General features: G+C 32.1%; 4 protein-coding genes and 1 long non-coding RNA gene across 8 annotated transcripts; 2 read left to right on the top strand and 3 right to left on the bottom strand.

Annotated features, from left to right (window-relative positions):
• Nucleotides 1–1297: 1297 nt before the first annotated feature.
• LOC149093863 (uncharacterized) lies at nucleotides 1298–2266 on the bottom strand. Its single transcript, XR_016198902.1, has 2 exons — nucleotides 2107–2266; nucleotides 1298–1777 (listed from the first exon to the last, which is right to left on the bottom strand). It is a non-coding gene; the product is annotated as an uncharacterized LOC149093863 (long non-coding RNA).
• Nucleotides 2267–2619: 353 nt separating this feature from the next.
• LOC107359663 (E3 ubiquitin-protein ligase TTC3) lies at nucleotides 2620–4328 on the bottom strand. 2 transcript variants are annotated; one of them, XM_015926195.3, is made up of 3 exons: nucleotides 4066–4328; nucleotides 3426–3902; nucleotides 2620–3150 (listed from the first exon to the last, which is right to left on the bottom strand). In XM_015926195.3, the coding sequence occupies exons 2-3, from the start codon at nucleotides 3868–3870 to the stop codon at nucleotides 2822–2824; spliced, it is 774 nt and encodes a 257-aa protein (XP_015781681.1). In that variant the 5' UTR covers nucleotides 3871–3902; nucleotides 4066–4328; the 3' UTR covers nucleotides 2620–2821. The 2 variants fall into 2 exon arrangements, with proteins under 2 accessions (XP_015781681.1, XP_025016148.1); XM_025160380.2 differs by lacking the exon at nucleotides 4066–4328 and having other exon boundaries at nucleotides 3426–4025.
• A 126-nt stretch (nucleotides 4329–4454) lies between these two features.
• Nucleotides 4455–5616, top strand: lmgA (anaphase promoting complex subunit lemming A). Of its 2 annotated transcripts, none has more exons than XM_089267898.1 (3): nucleotides 4455–4550; nucleotides 4639–4897; nucleotides 5305–5616. In XM_089267898.1, the coding sequence occupies exons 1-2, from the start codon at nucleotides 4532–4534 to the stop codon at nucleotides 4872–4874; spliced, it is 255 nt and encodes an 84-aa protein (XP_089124024.1). In that variant the 5' UTR covers nucleotides 4455–4531; the 3' UTR covers nucleotides 4875–4897; nucleotides 5305–5616. The 2 variants fall into 2 exon arrangements, with proteins under 2 accessions (XP_089124024.1, XP_015781682.1); XM_015926196.2 differs by having other exon boundaries at nucleotides 5302–5616.
• On the bottom strand, nucleotides 5034–8672 carry LOC107359662 (cyclin N-terminal domain-containing protein 1). Of its 2 annotated transcripts, XM_015926194.3 has the most exons (5): nucleotides 7958–8672; nucleotides 7352–7831; nucleotides 5618–6657; nucleotides 5401–5494; nucleotides 5034–5330 (listed from the first exon to the last, which is right to left on the bottom strand). In XM_015926194.3, the coding sequence occupies exons 3-5, from the start codon at nucleotides 6328–6330 to the stop codon at nucleotides 5235–5237; spliced, it is 903 nt and encodes a 300-aa protein (XP_015781680.1). In that variant the 5' UTR covers nucleotides 6331–6657; nucleotides 7352–7831; nucleotides 7958–8672; the 3' UTR covers nucleotides 5034–5234. The 2 variants fall into 2 exon arrangements, with proteins under 2 accessions (XP_015781680.1, XP_015781679.1); XM_015926193.3 differs by lacking the exons at nucleotides 7352–7831; nucleotides 7958–8672 and having other exon boundaries at nucleotides 5618–6875.
• Nucleotides 8673–9043: 371 nt separating this feature from the next.
• LOC107359661 (uncharacterized) lies at nucleotides 9044–14142 on the top strand. The gene is made up of 3 exons (XM_015926192.3): nucleotides 9044–9467; nucleotides 10313–11305; nucleotides 13176–14142. The coding sequence occupies exons 1-3, from the start codon at nucleotides 9323–9325 to the stop codon at nucleotides 14021–14023; spliced, it is 1986 nt and encodes a 661-aa protein (XP_015781678.1). The 5' UTR covers nucleotides 9044–9322; the 3' UTR covers nucleotides 14024–14142.
• Nucleotides 14143–14282: the final 140 nt, after the last annotated feature.

The following is a 14282-nucleotide window of genomic DNA, read 5'->3' as shown; positions in this document are numbered from 1 at the left end:
CTGGAAATGGAAGCATTTTTGTTTTCACTGAAAAGAAATTGAGAAGATGAACAGTCGGAGTCTTTTCTGTTCTGATGGGTAACCATTTGAGTTGACGACTCGCTGGAACACCGCCTCTTTCGACGAAAGAAACTCTAATCCTTCTAAATCTCTTCGAAAATTTATGATCCAACATTATTTGCATGAGAAATATATAATCAGGATAAAGATTTACTTCTTCAACATGAACCTGAATGTCAGATGAACACACAAACATAATACAGAAATAGTTTTGATAGTAAAACTTGTTGAATCGACAGTAGTCTTTGAATTCGCTACTGTTTGACCTGTGAGGTAAAATGCGAATACGATGGAATATCTGATCTGGTTCGAAAAGTAAATTTGTTGTCTCATTGATTGTCAAATGTTTGGCAAGTATATCAGAGATTGTATGGTGTTGGGTCTTTGTATCGTCCCTTCTGCTTGGAAGGTTAGCAATAATTTCAGGTAAATTATCTGGTAGCTTTATATTTGGGTGAAAAGCTTTCAACTTGGTAAAATTGATAGATTTCAATTTTTCAAAACAAAATGAAATATCTGGTAAAGTAGTTTTGTCAGGAATTTCAATTGTAACAATTGATATTATTTCACTTTTAAAATATCGGGTAAATATGTAATTGATTTGAACGGAGCAACCCAAGACACAAACTAATGAAAATATGTTTTGTATGTTTAAGCATTTAAAAATATCAGACTTCATAGTGTTTCACAGATCGATTTATGTGGCGATTTTTAGAATGAAAAATGAGTGAAGTCAGATACACTAGTATTCAGGCTTAAGTTAAAAAGGATTTTTCATAGTCGCACTCTAACAATAAATCAAAGCACCGATAGAATCAAACTTTATTTTGTTCTGTTTTCGTGAAAAATATAATATACTTGGACCTGACTACTACAAAATTTCCTGTAGTGTACAAGTTTACTTGACTATTATACTTAATCGAGCAACTCAACTTTATTGATGTCTCTATTGCCTATGTTTATTGTATGCAGAGTTTTCAATGAAATCAAAACGTCAATAAAATGATCAATTAGCCTAAGCTTATTAAATTTTGCTTCTAAATTTGGTAAACGAACAATCAATCGCTCAATTCAAAGGTAATCAAGCTGGCTTGTTTTTTGAATGGACCAAATTCATTATAACAGCCTAAAAGTCTAGGTGAATGAAACCTTGACATTATATGGTAGTTGAATTTATTGATGTCATTCATTTTAGGTTTAAACGCGTCGAGTGAAAATAAATGTTGGAAACCACAAGTATTTGCTGAATTAGTTTATTATCAAAAACAAAATTTAGTTGATTACAAAAATTACAATTTAGATTTACAATATTGGGGATAACCGGGAGTTTGGCACAGTTACATGACTATAAGAATAAAATTACAAGTTGATGTTTGGAGATCAGGTCATTCCAGACGTGGTATGAACAGTTTAAGAACATTAGATTTTTAAAAAAAGTTGATGGGAATCAGAACTCCTTTTTTGTATATTTGTCTTATGAATTGTTTTCGCTTCTTCTGTCGTATGCGATCGAGTTTCTTCTCGAAAGCTCCTGCTGCCAATGCTTCAAGAGCTTCCTCGAGTGACCGGTATTTTTCGGCAGCAAAACCAGCTTTGATCTCATCGTAACCACAATCAATCAACGCATCGTAGATGTTTCCAATCAGTTCGGCACGCGCTTCCACCTGGCTTTCCGATTTCAGTAATGTTTCTTTGAGTTGTCTGGCACGAGCAAGAGCTTGAACAAGAGAAAAACAGTTCGACATGATTGAGTACAATAATAAAAGTAGCACAGTTGAATTAATCACAAAGGTACAAATGACAATGTCAAAGTAAAGTGAGATGATAAGAAGACACGACAGTAGATCAACTTATTCACTGTTAGAGGTTTGGGAAAGTGATGAAAAAACAAAAGGAACGATTCCTTTTAAATACTTTTCGATAGTGTCGTTTTACCTAAGGTCATTTAAGAAGTTTAAATCGAAGGGTGGGACTAAATGGTTAAGTAGTTTATCAGCCATAGAAAAAAGAATTTCAATTAAAGGAATATTGTTCGTGGTGGCTTACCTTTGCCCCGGAGGGGATTACTTCTTATAACGTTAGTATGACTAATATCTTAAAAGCTTTGTCAAACTAATTCGTCTCTAAGAAGCAGTTACAGGAATTAGAATTGATATCTCTGATGAAAAAATGAAAGATAAATAAAAAAATTAACACCAATCGAAAACTTGACCATCTTAAGTCTTATAATCATTGAGAAAAATTTCAGACTTATTATCATTACCATTGTTTGATAATCAAAATTTCCGTTTAACATTGAATTTCCATAGAAAAGTTTTTAGAACTTTTTTCAGCTCTTTACATCTTAATGCAATTATTTCTGGTTTTATTTTGGTTTGAAGTCACATCAAAGGTATTTCCATTCGCGACGCAAAGGGTGAAAACCGAAGCTTATTTGAGGACCGAATGCAAATGACGGGTAAAGATGCACCAATAGAGCAAGCTAAAGATTTTATTTTGAAATTTGGTGTTTATTCACAACATTTTATCTCTGATGAAAAATAAAAGATGAATAAAAAATTATTTGCTGAATTACTTTATTATCAAAAACAAAATGTAGTTAATAGAAAAATCTTAGTCCACGTTTGAAAAAAAGGTTTACAATCTTGATGATAAGCGTGGAGTTCGGCATTACATGACTATAAGAATAAAATTACAAGTTATATGTTTGGAGATCAGGTCATTCCAGACGTCGTATGAGTAGTTTAAGAATATCATATTTTTAAAAAAAGTTGACAGGAATTAGAATCCCTTTTTTGTATTGTTGTCTTTTAAAGTATTTTTTCTTTATACTTCTTGTTAGGTTGAGTTGCGTCTCGAAAGCTCCTGCTGCCAACGCTTCATGAGCTTCCTGGATTGAAAAATATTTTTCCGAAGCGAAGCCAGCTTTGATCTCGTCGTATCCATAATCAATTAATGCATCATAGATGTTCCCAATCAGTTCGGCACGCGTTTCCTTCTCGTTTTCCAATTTTAGGGATTTCTTGTAGGCTTTTTCGGCTTGTTTGTACTGCTTGGCTCGAGCAAGGGATTGACCAAGAGCAAAATACCCTGACATAATAAAATACAAGAATGGAGAACAAAACATAAATGAATTAATCACAAATGTACAAATGACAATGTCAAAGTAAAGTGAGATGATAAGAAGAATTGTCAGTAAATGAAAAAAACAAAAAGAACAATTCTTTTTATACTTTTTCGATAGAAGCGTTTTAACTAAGGCCATGCAACCAGTTTAAATCGAAGGGTGGGACTCATTGGGTAAATGGTTTATTAGTCATGAAAAAAGAGATTAAATTAAACGAATAATGTTCGTGGTGACTTACCTTTACCCCAAAGGGGATTACTTCTTATAGTACGACTAATATCTTTAAAGGCTTTGTCAAGCTCATTGGTCTCTAAATAACATAAAGCTCTATTATAATAGAGTCGGTAATCAGATGAATTCAAAGATATGGCCAAACTTAGATACTCGATAGCTCTTTCATAGGAACCAGCTTGAGCCAAATCATTCCCATAGTTTGCGATACTGTGATAATTATTGGTGAGAAACATTTTTAGTGAGGAAAGACTGAATGAGTTGCTGGATGAAGTAGATGAAGATGCAGAGGATAAAGACGTGGGTGACGAAGGGCTTGTTGGTGTTGAAGATGGGGATGAAGATGAAGATGAAGGTGATGTGTAAGTTGAGGGTTGATTAAAATAACCATAACTAGATGGACGCCGGACAAATGAAAAATTTAACAGCTCCTCGTCATTACTTGAATCCATGGTACCAATGTTAATCTACCAATAGTCAGTCTCTAAAGCACCCAATCAAAGGAAAACAAATGAAATCAATTATAAACAAATACTTAGCTAATGTCCTAATTTGCAGTTAATTCACAAAATCTGTGCAACAATTCAAATTAGTGGAAAGAGCTTTCGCGAACAATCGATGCATGAATCATGATAACAGTGGAGTACCTAAAATTTTCCGTCAAATGTTTCAGGCGCAATATTTGAAAATATTAATATCCTTTTCAATTTTAATAAAAACTGTTTATTAACGCTATCTCTTGATCGCTTTCTAGTCTAAGAATTGTTCTTAGGTGAATTTCCTCGAACAGATGAAAAATTGTTACAGAATCGAATCTATTTCAATTTCTTTTTTAGTTAAATTTAAAGGTTATTTCAATTAATACGAGATGGGGAGACCATTGTAAGGTTATCTTTGGCACTTGACTTTTTGTCTAATTGATTGACAAATCAATCACAAAAATTTAAAAATGCATTTGGTGTTTTTTTAAAGTACAGCCATCTCTTGTTTTTTGAAATTACTAACTGAAGAGAATTTGCCGCTCTCAACAGCTGATTGTGTCATGAATTTACAAACTGGTAAATACTAATTTACTTTGACTAATTGTATGTTACCATCTGAAAACCATTGGAAATGAAAGTAAATATTAAAAGTAAGTGCTTCTGTTCATAAATGTCAAACTAAGATTTCATTCACATTGATTCTGTTATTAAGATGTGCTTTTTTATCTTGAAAATTAGGTTGGCGTGGAGTAGCTGTATGGAAATGGATTGCCAAGGATGATAATTGTGGAATCTGTCGAAATGCTTTTGATGGATGTTGTACAGATTGTAAAATGCCTGGTGACGAGTGTCCGCTTGTTTGGGGACAGTGCTCTCATTGTTTCCATATTCATTGTATTATGAAATGGTTGAACTCTCCTCAAGTAGTCCAATTGTGTCCTATTTGTCGTCAAGATTGGAAATTTAAGGAATAAAAAGAAGCTATTTTTTATCCGAGGTAAATCTATCCAATTTGCCATCGGCAAAACAACAATTTTCTTAACACTAAGATACTTCTTAATTCCATTCATAATCTCCCATAATCGCTACTGGGGCAAGTTATTTACCATGTAAACAATACTAGATTTATAAGCTTCTATTTTTTTATTCAGCTTTATTAGTAATGTTAATTATGAACATAGTCAATTATCACAAATCAATAGCTCTTAGGCTTTTGTCATTTTTTCAAATCGCTGGAATTTTCAAATCTTAATATTCTTTGGCATGATTGATTCAACTTTTGTTCAGCTCCAATCTCAATGTGAGATAAAGATAGTCAGTCTTGATATAAATTATTATTTTGATGCAAGTAAACCTTCAAGTATAACGTCTCTTATGGTACAAATATCTTTTTCATCATAGCAGGTTATGAAAGCCAGATCCGTCAGTACCTATTGGGGAATATTTTAAATTGAAAAATTAGTTTCTCTTGAAAGATCATCGATTTTTCACTCGGCTTACCTGAGGTGCATCCTTTTCATTGACCAGCATTGGTGCCGCAGCGACAATTGCAGAGCCAATCAACATTGTATTATTCATCAGACTTACAAATTGACTTGAAATTAAAAAGCAAAAAATCAGATAAATGGCTATTAATCGACTAAACACTTTTATGGAACAATATTGAAGTTAAATAAAATATTTTTATATAAATAAAATTCATCTTGAAATCACTTACCTTTTGCTCACTGATTGTCTGCTAAGGACTTCAAATAGTCGCTTGAAAATATCTGATTTCGCCAAATAATAATAATCCATTATCTTGTGGAGTATAGAATAGAACAATTTTGCATCCAAATTTGGCTCGTTATGGCTTAATGTTAATATCAACAATGGACAGATTGCGTAAAGCAAACATCTATCAACCTTGAAATCGACGGTTTTCAGCACTCGTATTTCTGATCTGAGGATGGCATTCTTGGAATATTTTTGACCATAAGACTTCATTAACTCGTGAAAATCATTCAAATATTTGGTTGCACGCATGGAACTGATCTTACTTGATAACATGATACACGAAATAAGACGCAATAGAGCTTGATGCTTTATGTTGTACCAAAGGTTTTTTTCCTCCTCTACTGTTCCATTGGCAATTTGAGACTTTAAATTTTCGATATGTCGATAAAGAAATTCTTCGTACAACTCACAAGAGTTGTATTTTACAAAATCGTCGTCCATGTGAAGAGAGGAACACAAATCGAAAATGAAAGAAACCAATTTATTATAGTCTTCCAGTTCCCATATGAAAAATTTCCTGTCCGTACCAGCAAAAATAGCTTGACTTTGTTCGGACGCTTTCTTTAGCATATCAACCAGCAGTTCAGTACAGATCAAATCAAGATCACCATCAACATTCAATATATCATACCAGTCACGGGGTATTCGTGACATAATTAATTCCAAAACAATCGAATTATAGAAAACAATTTAACAAGTCAATAGTTATGTATATAAAAAAATACGTTGCACAATAGAATTTAAGAAACATCAAAACCAGACGAAGATTTCACTAACTTGGTTCTCAGTCACATCTTCCAGTTCCTTCCAGCATTAGACGTTGGTCAGTTGGTGTTGATGTAAATATTTACTGTCGAATGACTGATCGTGTTGAAAAGCAAATAATTTGTTCACCGATTACATAAAACTAGCAGTAAGAATTAAATGTACCATTTGTGAATCCCAAGTGAGGCCGGAGAAACAACTGATTACCAAATAAACCTTTACAAGAGAAAAACAAAAAACGTTACAGACAGCTTATTAAGATGAATAAACGATGATAAATAAAAACTTAATATGAGTGATTGGCCATAATCAATTGATTTGTGACAATTTCACTAATCAAGTCACTTTAAACTCTACTAGATGGCCTCAACTCTTCATTTTATGTAATGAAATACGGCGCCTTATAAACAGATACTTATTGTAAATAAAGCAAGAGAAATGTATTGCAATATTACAGATATTATCGGTATTTTAGACCATAATATACATTAGAAAGATCATAATTATTTTCAAATTGTTGAATGAAATTTAATTTTTTTATGCAGCTATTGACGATTGTCCTAAATCACTCCAATTTTGCATTCCATATTGAACATTTGCAAGCTTTGAGATTTGGATTGACATTATTGGAATTTATTTAATTAACTAAATCGGCTGGTTAACTCGGCAAATTGTGATGAGACTTAAATCACTTCATGCTAAAAAGTAATAACATTTCCTATCCCATGAGAACTAATTTTACTAATTGTTGCATGTCCAGACGAATAACAGTTTGCCAATTTGATTTCACTCCAAACAATAATTGTGATTCAACCGCAAATCACAATTCAATGGGATGTTTGTTTAAACATTCCTGTCCAATCGACATTTACAGCTAGCTAAATAGACCTAATTAAATAGAACTGTTTACCGAAAATAATGACATCCGTGAAGTGATTCCCTCCAAGCAAAATCAAACCTTGATCGATATTTACTGGATTAATATTTAAACACAATTAACACTGAAACACCATTGTTTAAGATTTGACTTGGTTAACTCAATTTTTCATTTCAATTGTGAATTGACAGGCATAGAGCTTCCAACGATGAAATTCAAAAGACCCAAATCCTTAAGAACAGCTAAGACAAAAAATGAAAAGATTATTGGTTTCATGGTTGATGGTTTGAAGACTAAGATGATTATAACGATGAAGACGATCCAGATGAAGATACGGTGAGTAACACGGAAGATGATATTACAATATACTTGTACGTTCAAATCATCTGAACCGTAAATTTTTAGGTCCAAGGATAAATTATTATATTTGCTTGAACATCAATTACAAAACCATTGAAACGATTTACAAACATCAGGAGCAACAGTGACGATAGACTTGAGATTTTATCCAATCTGGAAAGAAGATAAGAGTAAAAATTAGTAAACAATTCAATAAGGCTTGAAATTTGAAAATGTTATTATCCAACAGCTGTACAATCAAAAAATAAAGACATTGTATTGACGCTTTGATATATTTACCTTTTTTCGTGTGATCTACGGTGATTTAAGGTAATTAATCTTATATTTTAGTCAATTTGGCCTTCATTTAGACACTAATAATCAGTCTCTAATCCAAATCAACCCAAAACCCAATTTTAACTTGAAGGCAATTTATGAATCTCCTCTCTGGTTGATTTTTGAGTTGATCAAATAAAACAATAGAGTTCATTTAACCGGTTCAACTGTTGCATTAATCCACTAATTTGATTAAATTTACTCGGCCACTGTCTCTATTCAGTTGATTAACAAGGGTATTAACTGGTTCAATTAAGTTATTTAATTGTATCAATCAAATCCATTGGTTGGTTGATAATCAAAATGGTTGTATACCCTTGAATGTACAGCGACAACAAAAGACTTAATGCCTCGGCAAGTATAAACAACAGCAGCTACATCTTAATTTTAATTGAAACATTAGAAACTAAGATCAATTTAGATTCATCTGATCAACTCCACTGAATTGAACTTCATTTAATTGTGATCAACAGATTAATACAACATGAAAAAAGCCAGTTAATCAGTCAACAATAGATGAACGAGAAAGTTATAAAAAGCTTTGAACATAAATAAAATGTGTTTTGGTGAAATACATAATATTGTACATAATACTTGAAACGAGAAACAATTTTATCAATTAAAACTAAAAACAAAAGCAATTTCATGCTCTATTAACAGAGATTTAATCATTGCCTCACCTCACAACCAATTAATCACTAAATCAGCTAAATATTCAATATGACGTTGATCAATCAAATCTGGATCCTAACAGATCATAACTTGGATCCGTATGAAAATTAGCCGATAGTAGCTGGTCAGCTGTTTTAATCTGGCCAATTTAAACGTTCAACACTTTCAATTTTGTTAATTGTTTTGGTGATAGAGTTAATGATGATGATGAAGATCAGATGATGATTGGTAAAAGGATACTGAATGTCAAGATGAGAAAGAAGAAGAAAAAAAGAAGACTAAATGTGTGAGAGAGAAGGAGTGATCACGGAAACCTGTTTGCTTCTCTTATTTCACTTGTTGCTTGAATATCATTTTGTTAACAGTTATTTTCAGTCATAGTGAAGGTAAGGTTAATTTTTGTTTGTAGTAATAGTAGAAGGTAATAAACTAACTTTTCAAGCAACTGTTAAACCGGTTACACTGGATCAGTTTAAATTCATTTCATCAAAACCAATATAATATTCATCTTCATCATCAACACCAACATCAACTGTTTAACTTTTGTATAAACTCTTCTTCTTTTGTTAGCATCATCTTCAACTACTTTTTGTGTTTTTAATGTTGTTTGTTTACTAATCACTGGATTAACCATCATCTTATCATATACCCTGTAAAATGGGTAAATCAAAGGATGTGATTAACCCAAAGGGATTAAAGGAAAATGAATCCAAACCAAAGGAAGGAACCATTTCTCTGATGGAGGATTTCAAGATAAAAGAGTTGGCCTCGGTCAAGGTTTTACTTTTTCTTCAGTCAGCAGGTAAGTTTACTTCAAATGTAACAAATGTTCAATATTAATGTCAGCATTAGATTCACTAACAATTAATGTGGTTCCCATCTTTAATTTAATTGTGTGTTTGAATTTTGCTGTCAAGTTTATCAGGTAACATAACCAATGGTGCGTGGTAAACGCTGAAATGAGTGTTTATTTTTATTCTTGATAAGGTGTATAGCTGAAGATGTCTTTTCAAGGTTTCTTTTTTTTTCTTCATCGCCTAATTATTTTGTTACACTCAAAATGAATTGTACACAACGTGCAGCTTTATGGGTTACCTGTCTATCATTAAGCTTCACTAAAAATCTGTTTCTGGACTCACTGAGGAAGCAAAAATTAATGTTGTAAACAATAATCATCCATCAATCGTGCAGTTTAACAGCAATATGATGAAAATTTTAAGTTGTTTTATCCAAATTGAATGATTTACTAGTCCAACAAATTATAATTTGCGCTTCAATTAGCTTTCAAAATACTACCGAAAATAAAAGCTAAGATGAAAGTTATCAATATCATCTCAAATTAATCCACAACAATTGTACAATTTGGTGTAATCACGTATTTGTTGAATTGCTTTAACAGCTAATTTCATTATTTGCTTCAAGTTTCACCAAATCAGAGTACAACCAAATTCAATTTAATTATTTTCAATATCACAATATTTTCAATAAAAATCTCAATACAGCACCTTGATATAGCATGACAGTTATCATTTGTAAGAACCTAGAACGAAAGACATCTCCGAGCATTGAAAAAGTAAAAGCAGTTTGATTTGACTAACAATTGTTTCAATCAATGTACTAATAATTGTATTTGGTCTCTTCTTTCAGGTGACATGGCTTTGTATCCATTTTTCACTCTCCACATGAAAAGTTTAGGAATAAGTCTGACTGACATTGGAATACAATTTGCTGTCACACCGTTAGCGACTTTAATAGCAACTCCATTAGTAGGACTGCTGGCTGATAAAATTGGAAACTTTCGTCGTATGCTGAGTATAGCGTTGGTGATATGCGCTTGTATTGCTTATTTACTTCTTTACGTACCTAAAATAAATACTGTACTTGAATGTGTGCACACTGGGCAATCGGTGAGGATGGAGTGTCCAAAGACGAGTTCGGTTGCTGATCGTGATCGTTATTTTGAACTAACCTTACCTAATTGTCTAAAGCCTATAACGGAAACTAAATCAGAGCCAGGAAATGAATTAGCAATTGGTAACGGGAAATATCGTAATTTCAAACCAGCCAATTCAATGCCAATGGAGTTGATCACTTTTGCTGGATGCAGTGTTTCATGTGAAAGTTCACCTGGTTCATTATGCCTTTATTATGAGAGTGATGGTAATTATTGCTTTGGGTTGGATTCAAGATCGTCTAAACCATTTCGACCTGATTCTTTGGTGATCAAATTGTCACCCAATTCCGAATTGATTGGAAACTATTCAACACCGCGAATGGATGCAACACTTCACACAGTTACATACAATGGCAACACTTACCTAGATTTAACTTGTAAAACCAATGGATCAGCTAATTGTTACGTTGACTGTCCACTCAATAAACCCGGAATGATTCCACATTTTAAACAGAAAAAAATTCCAGAACCAAGTTCATTACGATTAACATTCTGGATGTATTTAGTTCTTCGAGTTTCCCTGATAGTCGTGATAGCCACCGAAATGAGTTTATTAAAAGCAGCAATTCTGACATTAGTAGCTAAAAACAACTCTGAATATGGTTACCAAAGATTATGGTCATCCATTGCAGTTGTATTTGTCCCGCCATTGACTGGCATTGTCATGGATAAGCTCAAGAAAAGTGGTAAGTAATCAACAATTGAAATGTCGCTGAATTCAAATTATAGAATCAATTATTTGCAATTATCCATTTCTAAATATAAATATTGCCTTTAATTGTTAACTTATTTCCTTTCAAATTGTTGACACTTTATCTAAAACAATTTAATTTTCTTGCTTTATAACCTTGCAAAACCTACAATTTTTACATCAATCAAATATAATTTATTTCAAGGTATCAAATATGGAAAGGTTTTAATCATTCAAGAAATTGTTTAATTTTTAGCTGATTGTAAATCAACATGAAACTGTTACAATCAATTTCATGCTCATTTCATAGTATTTAACAATATTTTCAAATAACCATTCACCGATGGTTCAGCCAACAATCAATTTTGGATAATAATGGCTGACTTTGAATGAATTTATATCCAACTAGATACAAGTTTTAGGCACTCATACTGATTTAATCAAACTGACTCTATTTTGATTGTGTTTATGATTAAATCAACAGTGGCTAGTCCATTATATGTAATAACATGAAGATAAATAGCAGGTAAATTGCCTATTGTTACAATAGGATCAAGCTTAACAAACATTGAGTTGCAATTTAACGGAAATAACGACTTTGACCTTTCAAGGTACTTTAGCTCTTCTTTTATTTTTCCCTCTATTTTACTTTCATTATACTCTTCATCATTTTCATCATCTTTTCAAACTGTCCTTTTCACCTAACATTCATTCAAAATTCACTTTCAACTCAAGCCTTTCAATGAGCTTACCTTTCAACTGACCTTTTTCATTTTTTTGTTACCATTGCTAAAGCTATTGTCATTAGATCTTACATTCAAATGAATGCATTAGATTCAATTATCATTGATAGTCATTAGAAAATATTAACTCAATTAAAAGCCATTAATCAAGTCAATTTGTTTAACCAAATCAACTTCAACATTTCATGTTATGATCGTTGAAATTTTAATTATCATTCATCTCTTTCAAATTGACAATTGTGTTGATAATTTGAAAAAGTGAAATAAACTGATTGAAATCATTTCACGGTTTTCAATGAAACAGTTTTTTCCTTAACCAAAAACTAAATTATTGGTAAGGTTGATTAATTGTCAGATCAGGAAAATAACTACTAATGGTTTATAATAATGAGTTACAATTTTCATTGATTTTCTCGTTGATTTATTGATAACCAGTGATTGAATTTGATTGATAACAAATGAAAAACAATTTTAAACCTTTACACAAACTGTAAGGCAATAGACAATTTAACCAACAATTGAATTGTGGATCGTAATCAAATAACTATAGACGGAAATGTATGCATTAAATAGCTCAATTGATGAGGAAGATTTTGGTTACCTTTTTTGTCAAAGTCTGAATCATTATTAAAAGTGAAGTGTCAATTAGTTGGCATTAGTTTTTGATTATTTGGTAATTGAGATCTCAGTATGTTTGTTGCCAATCAATGTCTTTATTAACTTTGGTTGATTTGATTGCTGTTTGGCTGATTTAGACCACCCAAATTAGTCGTAAAAAGTGTAAACAATTGTTTGGGAAAATTGTCATCATTGGAAGAGTTGCTTGATTAAACAATTGTTTTGATGATGAGCAACTTTGCTGACAATCATGTTCAGTAAACCGTTTCATCTCCTAATCAATCAGCAGATCTTAATTTTCCTGATTTCATGAAGACATCTTTTTATATTAATACAGGTGAATTATATTGAATTCACATTGTTTGGAGAAAGTAGAAATGTAATTGCCAGATTATATCAAAAAACCTGATAATCAAATAATTGACTTCCATTTATTGATCAGCAAATTTCAATTTACTCAAATCTAAATTGTATATTAATTTTTTCTTATCCATTGAATTACAGGAGATATCGATGCATTTGTACCTTGCTTCATCGTTTACTGCAGTTTCAAGTTAATTATGGCAGTTGTTAGTTTCTTCATTGATTTAAATATCAAACCACCGGCCATGGAGCTTTGGGGTAAATTGGGTAAATTGCTTCGCAATAAAGAAGTGGCCATTCTGTTGTTTTACGTAACCTTCATTGGTTCAACTTGGGGATTCATTGAGACCTTTATTGTTTGGTATTTAGAGGAACTGAATGCGTCTCGATTTTTGATTGGATTAAGCTTCTCAATCTCAGCTATTTCTGGAATACCATTTAACATTTATGCTGGAACAATTGAACGACGAATTGGTCATGTAATGATATTAATCATTGGCATAATGGTCTATGCAGTCAGACTAATTGGTTATTCCTTCGCTCCCAATGCTTTTGTTGTTCTGGCTTTTGAAACTCTCGAAGGAATCACCACAACTCTTCTAATTGTGACTATTACAACGTATGCGGCTATCTTATCAACTCATGAACTTTTAGCCACAATGCAAGCAGCTTGGGCAGCTCTTCATTTCGCTGTTGGTCGGGCACTCGGCTCAGTAGTTGGTGGCTTCTTATTTGAAAATCTCGGTGCTCGTCAAGCTTATCAAGTTTACGCCTTGGCCTGTATTGTTGCTGGCACTTCCTATACATTTATTTATATTTTTTACCTAAAAGGGAAAGAATCAAAAAGACGAGCTGATTCAACGAAATCCAACAAAGATGATTTAAATAATGTTGAAGCCAATGTTGGTGATAAATCTGTTAATTTAGATGCCCAGTTTGGCTCTAAGAATGAAAACGGTTCAGTTAATATTGCTTTTAAATCAGACTGAATTTTTTCAATTTATCTCAATTTTGTAAATAATAAATTACCTAAATGGATGCAAAAATTTATAAACAAGAGTAAATTTCATTGTAAAAAAGAGAATAAAATTGCATTTTTAGTTCATTATTTTATTGTGGTTCATTTTTCTTTTCAAATTTGCTATCAGCCTCAATTAAACTAACATCCAACTAATGAAATCATCTCAATCAATCAAACAACAATTAACAAAAAGCTCATCAGTCACTGACATTAACATTAGGAAACAT

This window comes from Tetranychus urticae, chromosome 2 (genome assembly GCF_039701765.1).
Source record: "Tetranychus urticae isolate SD_2017Ah chromosome 2, NJAU_TeUrti_SD_1.0, whole genome shotgun sequence".
NCBI classification, from domain to species: domain Eukaryota; kingdom Metazoa; phylum Arthropoda; class Arachnida; order Trombidiformes; family Tetranychidae; genus Tetranychus; species Tetranychus urticae.
The sequence above is the reverse complement of the archived record's forward strand: the minus strand, read 5'-3'. Positions and strand labels throughout refer to the sequence as shown.